The 9,099-nt window shown below is 50.3% G+C and overlaps 1 protein-coding gene across 1 annotated transcript; it reads right to left on the bottom strand.

Annotated features, from left to right (window-relative positions):
- Positions 1-2,445: 2,445 nt before the first annotated feature.
- On the bottom strand, positions 2,446-8,644 carry LOC139257588 (histone H2B, gonadal-like). Its single transcript, XM_070874523.1, has 2 exons — positions 8,522-8,644; positions 2,446-2,682 (listed from the first exon to the last, which is right to left on the bottom strand). The coding sequence occupies exons 1-2, from the start codon at positions 8,642-8,644 to the stop codon at positions 2,446-2,448; spliced, it is 360 nt and encodes a 119-aa protein (XP_070730624.1).
- Positions 8,645-9,099: the final 455 nt, after the last annotated feature.

Genomic DNA, 9,099 nt, shown 5'->3' on the forward strand with positions numbered 1-9,099 from the left:
TGTGAGGTTATCCACTTTGGTGGTAAAAACAGAGACAGACTATTATCTGAATGGTGACAGATTAGGAAAAGGGGAGGTACAACGAGACCTGGGTGTCATGGTACATCAGTCATTGAAGGTTGGCATGCAGGTACAGCAGGCGGTTAAGAAAGCAAATGGCATGTTGGCCTTCATAGCGAGGGAATTTGAGTACAGGGGCAGGGAGGTGTTGCTACAGTTGTACAGGGCCTTGGTGAGGCCACACCTGGAATATTGTGTACAGTTTTGAGGAAGGACATTCTTGCTATTGAGGGAGTGCAGCGAAGGTTCACCAGACTGATTCCCGGGATGGTGGGACTGACTTATCAAGAAAGACTGGATCAACTGGGCTTGTATTCACTGGAGTTCAGAAGAGAGAGAGGGGACCTCATAGAAACGTTTAAAATTCTGACGGGTTTGGACAGGTTGGATGCAGGAAGAATGTTCCCAATGTTGGGGAAGTCCAGAACCAGGGGTCACAGTCTAAGGATAAGGGGGAAGCCATTTAGGACCGAGATGAGGAGAAACTTCTTCACCCAGAGAGTGGTGAACCTGTGGAATTCTCTACCACAGAAAGTAGTTGAGGCCAATTCACTAAATATATTCAAAAGGGAGTTAGATGAGGTCCTTACTACTCAGGGGATCAAGGGGTATGGCGAGAAAGCAGGAATGGGGTACTTAAGTTTCATGTTCAGCCATGAACTTATTGTATGGCGGTGCAGGCTCGAAGGGCTGAATGGCCTACTCCTGCACCTATTTTCTCTGTTTCTATATCCAATGAAATGGCATCAACAACTCTCTGGCAGGGAATTCCACAGGTTAACAACTCAGTGAAGAAGTTTTTCCTCATCAGTCCTAAATGGCCTACCCCTTATCCTTAGACTGTGACCTAGTTCTGGACTTCAACATCAGGAACATTCTTCCTGCATCTAACCTGTCCAGTCAGAACCATATGTTTCTATGAGCTCCCCTCATCCTTCTGAACTCCAGTGTATAAAGGCCCAGTTGATCCAGTCTCTCATGTCAGTCCAGCCATCCCGGGAATCAGTCTGGTGAACCTTCGCTGCACTCCCTCAATAGCAAGAACGTCCTTCCTCAGATTAGGAGACCAAAACGGAACACAATATTCCAGGCGAGACCTCACCAAGGCCCTGCACAACTGCAGTAAGACCTCCCTGCTCCTATACTCAAATCCCTGAGCTATGAAGGCCAACATACCATTTGCCTTATTCACCGCCTGCTGTACCTGCATGACAACTTCAATGACTGATGAACCATGACACCCAAGTCTCGTTGCACCTCTCCCTTTCCTAATCTGTCACCACTCATAATATTCTGCCTTCGTGTTTTTGCCCCCAAAAGTGGATCACCTCACATTATACTGCATCTGCCCACTCACCTAATCTATCCAAATCACCCTGCAGCCTCTTAGCATCCACCTCACACCACCACCCAGCTTAGTGTCATCTGCAAACTTGGAGATATTACACTCAATTCCCTCATCCAAATCATTAATGTATATTTTAAATAGCTGGGGTCCCAGCACTGAGCCCTGCGGCACTCCACTAGTCACTGCCTCCCATTCTGAAAAGGGAGGACTTTGAGCATAGTCACTGTTGTAATGTGGGAAACGCAGCAGCCAATTTGTGTACAGCAAGCTCCCACAAACAGCAATGTGATATGACCAGATCATCTGTTTGTACTATTGACTGAGGATTAAATATTAGCCCCAGGATACCGGGGAAAACTCCCCTGCTCTTGAAATAGTATCAAATTTTACATTCACCCGAGAGCAGACAAGACCTGGGTTTAACATCTCATCCGAAAGACGGCACCTCAGACAGTGCAGCACTCCACTGGGATTGTCAGCCTAGGTTTTGTGCTCAAGTCTCTGGAGCGGGATGTGACCCCACAACCTCCTGACTCAGCCGACACTCTTGGCACAATCGCACAGGGAACATGAAGGGGATGGGGATTGGTTGGGCAAATGCAGCAACACAGAAACCTTGCCCCGATGGTGGGTGGATGGCCTATCCCAGGGGTCAGGGAGATGACAGAGGACCCACAGCAGATACAGAGTGGGCCAGTACATGGGTGTGGGACTGGAGTCAGAGGCCCAGACTGGGGCAAGGCAGCAAATATCCTTCCCTAAAGGGGAAGAAAAATAAAAGGGACATTAACCCCCTCCCCCAGTTCACTAAAGACAAACTTCTGTCATCATAACTGAGCAAATTCTCAAACGGCACTGGTGAATTGGAGACCCCATTCTCCAGATTGGTCCAGTCCCCCTCCTATACCCCCTCCCATACAGACACAGCACAGGGATATTGCTGCAGTAAAAGACAAGCCTTTATTGAATGGTGCATGTCCCCAGGCAGCGCCCGCTGTTTGCGGGGACACTGGGCGGGGCCTCTATCGCCGCGCTCACTATTTGGCGCTGGTGTACTTGGTGACAGCCTTGGTGCCCTCTGACACAGCATGCTTGGCCAGCTCCCCGGGCAGCAGTAGTCGCACAGCCGTCTGTACCTCACGGCTGGTGATGGTGCTGCGTTTGTTGTACTGGGTCAGGCGAGAGGCCTCGGCCGCAATCCGCTCAAACACGTCGTTCACAAAGGAGTTCATGATGCTCATCGCCTTGCTGGAGATCCCAGTGTCGGGGTGAACCTGCAGAGACAGCAAGGGGAGGTCAGAGCTGCATCCCCCATACGTCCTTACTACACAGTATAAATGCACACGAGGCCCATGCTTGAGAGAAGGTCAGTCTGTGACCTGTCCTTTATTCCTCAGCACTCAAGTGATGAAGGTGGGTGGAGCTTCCCCTTTTATACCTGAAGGTCCCGGTTAGGAGTGTCTCCCACCTAGTGGTCAGTGTTCTCACGGTGTACAACTTAGGTCAGTTTATACATGGTTTTAATGATAATTGAATATATGACATCACCTCCCCCCCCAAAGTCTTACTACGATCACAGGTTCAGTCTCTCTGGTGGTTTACGCTCCCTTGTAGAGCGCCTGAGTTGGGGCTCCGGTTGTTGGGCGCTGGCCTGAGTGTCTGCTGTTTGTGGTGCCTCAGGCCTGTCCGGACTGCCCACAGTGACTGGGCTCTCCTCCCTTTGGTTCCGGTGTTCAGTCACCTGTGGTGGAGTGAACTCTATATCGTGTTCTTCCTCTGCTTCTTCTATGGGGTTGCTGAACCTCCTTTTAGTTTGATCCACATGTTTGCGGCAGATTTGTCCATTGGTAAGTTTAACTACCAGAATCCTATTTCCCTCTTTGGCAACCACAGTGCCTGCGAGCCATTTGGGCCCTGCAGCGTAGTTGAGGACAAAAACAGGGTCATTTACATCAATACATCGCACCCTCACATTCCTGTCATGGTAGTGATATTGTGACTGGCGCCTGCTCTCGACAATTTCTTTCATGGTGGGGTGTATAAGGGATAATCGGGTTTTGAGCGTCCTTTTCATTAGTAGCTCTGCGGGTGGAACCCCTGTGAGCGAGTGTGGTCGGGATCTATAGGCCAACAGGAGGCGTGATAAGCGGCTTTGTAGGGAACCCCCTTGGATTCTGAGCATCCCCTGTTTGATTATCAGCACTGCTCGTTCTGCCTGGCCGTTTGAGGCCGGCGCCGTTCTGACATGGTTAATTCCATTGCCTGCCATGAAGTCCTGGAATTCAGTGCTTGTGAAGCACGGGCCAATGTCGCTGACCAAGATGTCCGGTAGACCGTGGGCAGCAAACATTGTCCGTAGACTTTCTACCGTGGCAGAGGATGTGCTGGAATTTAAAATGTCACTATCCATTTGGAGTAGGCGTCTACTACAACCAAAAACATTTTCCCCATGAAAGGACCTGCGTAGTCCACATGGATGTGTGACCAAGGCTTGGCGGGCCAGGGACTAAGGGGGGCTTCCCTGGGCGCATTGCCCAGCTGGGCACACGTGTTGCACCTGCGAACACAAAGTTCCAGATCTGCGTCTATCCATGGCCACCAAACGTGTGACCTGGCAATTGCTTTCATCGTGACAATGCCCGGGTGCTCATTGTGGAGTTCTCTGATGAACACTCTGCCCATCTGGGGCATGACTACGTGGTTTCCCCACAGTAGGCAATCGGCCTGAATCGAGAGTTCATCCCTGCGCCTGTGAAATGGTTTAAATTTCTCAGGGCATGCCCTGTACGTGGCTGCCCAGTCCCCATTCAGGACACTTCGAGACAATAGCGGGCCTCTATTTGTCCAGACTTTAATCTGACGGGCTGTCACGGGTGAGCCTTCGCTTCCGAAAGCTTCAACAGCCATGACCATCTCAGCACCATGCTCGGTAGCCCCCTCAGTGGTGGCTAGTGGGAGCCTGCTGAGTGCATCGGTGCAGTTTTCAGTGCCCGGTCTGTGCCGAATTGTGTAGTCATAGGCGGCTAACGTGAGTGCCCACCTCTATGCGGGCCGATGCGTTTGCATTTATGGCCTTGTTGTCGGCCAAAAGGGACGTTAGGGGTTTGTGATCTCCAGCTCAAATTTCCTGCCAAACAGGTACTGGTGCATTTTCTTTACTGCATATACACATGCGAGCGCCTCCTTTTCTACCATCCCATAGCCCCTTTCTGCCTGGGACAGACTCCTGGAGGCATAAGCTACCGGCTGTAACTGACCCTTGGCATTGACATGCTGCAACACACCTGACACCATAGGACGATGCATCGGATGGTAATGCTAAATAACCATGTAAGAAACTTGTGTTAGATTGTTGGAACATAACAAATTGCGTGCTCTATTAAAAGCCCTTTCCTGGCTGTCCCCCCAGACCCATTCGCGACCTTTGCGTAGGAGCACGTGTAGCGGCTCAAGCAGCATGCTCAATTTAGGAAGAAAGTTACCAAAATAGTTCAGGAGCCCCAGGAACGAACGCAGCTCCGTCGTGTTATGGGGTCTGGGTGCTCTCTGGATCGCTTCCGTCTTGGACGCAGTAGGGCTGATCCCGTCTGCTGCTACCCTCATCTCCAGGAATTCTACCTCTGGAGCTAGGAAGACGCACTTCGCCTTTTTCAGTCGCAGCCCTACCCGGTCCAGTCTGCGTAGCACCTCCTCCAGGTTGTGGAGGTGTTCTTCAGTATCGTAACCCGTGATGAGGATGTCGTCTTGAAAAACCATTGTCCTTGGAATCGACTTGGAGGCTTTCCATATTTCGTTGGAAGGCGGCTGAGCGAATCCCGAATGGACACCTGTTGTACTCAAACAACCCCTTGTGTGTCGTGATGGTGGTCAGCTTCTTCGACTCACTCGCCAGCTCCTGGGTCATGTAAGCTGAGGTCAGGTCCAATTTTGAAAAAAGTTTGCCACCGGATAGCGTCGCAAAGAGGTCCTCCGCTCTCGGTAGCAGGTACTGGTCTTGGAGTGACACCCGATTGATGGTGGCCTTGTAATCGACACATATCCTGACCGACCCATCCGCCTTGAGCACCGGCACTATCGGGCTCGCCCAGTCACTGAATTCGACTGGCGAGATGATGCCTTCCCTCAGCAGACGGTCCAATTCGCCTTCTATCTTTTCCCGCATCATGTACGGCACCGCTCTGGCCTTGTGATGTACTGGTCTGGCGTCCGGGTTTATGTGAATCACTACCTTGGCCCCCATGAAAGTGCCAATGTCGGGTTGAAATAATCAGTCAAATTTGTCCAGGATCTGTGAGCATGATACTCGCTCCACAGAGGAAATTGCATTGACATCGCTCCATTTCCAGTTCATGACAGCAAGCCAACTCCTCCCCAGTAGTGTGGGACCGTCCCCCGGGACAATCCAGAGTGGTAACCTGTTCTCCGAATCTTTGTGGGTCACGACTACCGTGGCGCTGCCTAGCACCGGAATGATCTGCTTTGTGTAAGTCTGTAGCTGTGTGTCAATTGGCGATAATTTTGGCCTCCTGGCCTTGGATGCCCACAACTTTTCGAACTGTTTGATACCCATCAGGGGCTGGCTGGCCCCCGTGTCTAGCTCCATTGATACTGGGATGCCATTGAGGAGCACTTTCATCATTATCAGTGGCGTCCTGGTGTATGAACTGTATACGTGCTCCACATGAACTCGCTGAACTTCAGCTTCCAGCGATTTCCCCCAGTGTCAATTTCTGCAGGTATTTTGCTCATCTCTGCAAACTCCGGCTGAGTGTGTGCCTCCACGCCTCCAGCATGAGTTGCTGTTTGAAACAAAAGGTCCCTTGCCAGTCGATCGTCCCTGACTGCCCCGGTGACTCTCCTTGAGTGCACCATTAACAGATGTTGATGGCCCCATTACTGGCCGCGTTGTCCCTTGCAATGGCGTGAATCGCTGTTCAACTTGCCATTGTCAGTCGAACTCCCCCTCTGGGTTCGACTACATGTTGGGGCATGCCTGACTGCTCTTGTCTGCCTGGAGATCTGTGTGCTGCTTTAACAATGTTGAATCTCTGTCCCAACCATTCCTTAACACAGTACCTCTCGTCTGTTCTGCTAGTGGCCATGCTCGCGTGGTTTAAATCCCAGTTTCTTGTCGCCATTGATACGTCCTTACTACACAGTATAAATGCACACGAGGCCCATGCTTGAGAGAAGGTCAGTCTGTGACCTGTCCTTTATTCCTTAGCACTCAAGTGATGAAGGTGGGTGGAGCTTCCCCTTTTATACCTGAAGGTCCAGGTTAGGAGTGTCTCCCACAAGTTCACCACCTAGTGGTCATTGTTCTCACAGTGTACAACTTAGGTCAGATTATACATGGGTTACAATGCTGGTTGAATACATGACAATCCCAAACCCCAGCCATCACCCCCAAATCGGGGGAAGGTCAGGGCTGCACATTCTCCTTCCCCCTCCCAACATTGCCTCAATTTTAAAATTCTCAGCCAGGTTTTCAAAACCCTTCATGGCCTGGCCCCTCCCCATTTCCCAACCCCCTCCAGCCCTACAACCCTCTGATCATATTGACCTGAGCATCCACAATCTCCATCACTCCACCATTGGTGGCCGTGCCTTCAGCTGTCTGGGCCCCCGAGCTCTGGAACTCCCTCCCTCAACCTCTCCTCCACCCACCCCCCCCCCCCAAATACCCTCCTTAAAACCCACCACTGTGACCAGGCTTTGCCTCAAACCTGTCCCAATTATCTCCTCATGTGGCTCTGGGTCAAATTTTGTTTGCTAACCTCGTGGGGGAATCTGGCACCAAGGGACCTAGTCTTAGAATAAGGGGCCGCCCATTTAAAACAGAGAGGAGGAGGAATTTCCTCAGGGTGTAAACCTCTGGAATTCTCTGCCCCAGAGAGCTGTGGAGGCTGGGTCATTGAATATATTTAAGGTGGAGATAGACTGATTTTTGAGCAATAAGGGAGTAAAGGTTATGGGGAGCGGGCAGGGAAGGGGAGCTGAGTCCATGATCAGATCAGCCACGATCATATTGAATGGCAGAGCAGGCTCAAGGGGCCGTATGGCCTACTCCTGCTTCTTCTATTACTCCGGTGAAGTGTTTTGGGACATTTTACTACACAGCGAGCATGTTGATGACCCACACGGCACTAGGGGGGGGGAGGGGAAACGTGGAGGGTGTGAGCTTACTGCAGCCTCCAGGGCAAAATCTAAGTCACTTCATAAACAGTGCCACTACTTGCAAATACCCTCCTGCTCTACACCTGTCCCATCACAAATCACAGCTCATTTTTGCTCGAGCAAAAGTTTTTTTTTTTTTTTAAAAAGTCAGTGACCTGCACTTATATAGCAACAGTGACACAGGAAAGTATCTCCGGACATGACAGACAGCAACCAAGAACATAAGAAATAGGAGCAGGAGTAGGCCATACAGCCCCTCGAGCCTGCTCCGCCATTTAATACGATCATGGACTCAGATCCACTTCCCCACCCACTCCCCATAACCCCTTATTCCCTGATCGGTTAAGAAACTGTCTATTTCTGTCTTAAATTTATTCAATGTCTCAGCTTCCACAGCTCTGAGGCAGCAAATGCCACAGATTTACAACCCTCAGAAATTTCTCATGTTTTAAATGGGTGGCCCCTTATTCTAAGACCATGCCCCCTAGTTCTAGTCTCTCCTATCAGTGGAAACATCCTCTCTGCATTCACCTTGTCAAGCCCCCTCAAATCATATACGTTGTGATAAGATCACCTCTTATCCAAGGTGAAGAAGCATAGAATACAGGTGCAGGAGTGGGCCATTCAGCCCGAGGGAGGAGCAACAAATGAGGCTAGGTGGAAGGAAGGCCGAGAGAAGTTGAAGGGAGAGCTCAGTGATCAGAGGGGAGAATGCACATAGCGACCGGAGTCTACACTGTAGATCACCCGGGTACAGGAGAAGGAACCATCAGTATAAATGGAAACACCAAAGAGATGTAGCAGAGAGGTTTGGATGTTCAGGATCAGAAAGTGATTGATTGAGGTATCAGAGATTGGGGAAACCAGAAGATTAAAGCCACTGTAGGCTCCAGGCCAGCAATAGGAAAAAGCCAAGCTCTGGCACTGAGGAGTTACCTGTTTGAGGACCTTGTAGATATAAACAGAATAACTCTCCTTCCGTTTGGCTTTGCGTTTAGATGGCTTCTTGTCCCCGGTGGGAGCCTTTGCACTTTTCTTCTTCACCATGTCAGTAACCATTGTTACCCTCCAACAGCCGAGAGGGACTGTAAGCCCAGAACTAACTCACAAACTCGCTCACTACTGCCAGGCACAGTGACCAGGCTCAAAGTCCCAACTCCAATCATTAAATACAGGTTCCACACTGCCAATTAAACAATTGTCCAATTCTCCCGGTCCAATCACACATCCCAATCAGGAGTTAGCATCGATAACTTGGCCCTCGTCAATCAAATCCCATCAGTCCTTAATTGCCCCAAACTTGGACCAATTCAGATCCACGGAGCCTGTTTGGCCCAGTGTTTGAGTTGATCCAACTATTTTAAGTTGCACCTGTAAATCAATTAAATCAAGTGCCCCCTGATTAAAGAGGGGGGGGGGAGAACTAAAACCAACAAACTTAAACAACTCTTTTTAGAAGACAAAATAAACAGTAAATCAAGTGCCCCCCGATCTGGGGGACACTTCAAACATTT

This window comes from Pristiophorus japonicus, unplaced genomic scaffold (genome assembly GCF_044704955.1).
Source record: "Pristiophorus japonicus isolate sPriJap1 unplaced genomic scaffold, sPriJap1.hap1 HAP1_SCAFFOLD_869, whole genome shotgun sequence".
In the NCBI taxonomy this organism is placed as follows: Eukaryota; Metazoa; Chordata; class Chondrichthyes; family Pristiophoridae; genus Pristiophorus; species Pristiophorus japonicus.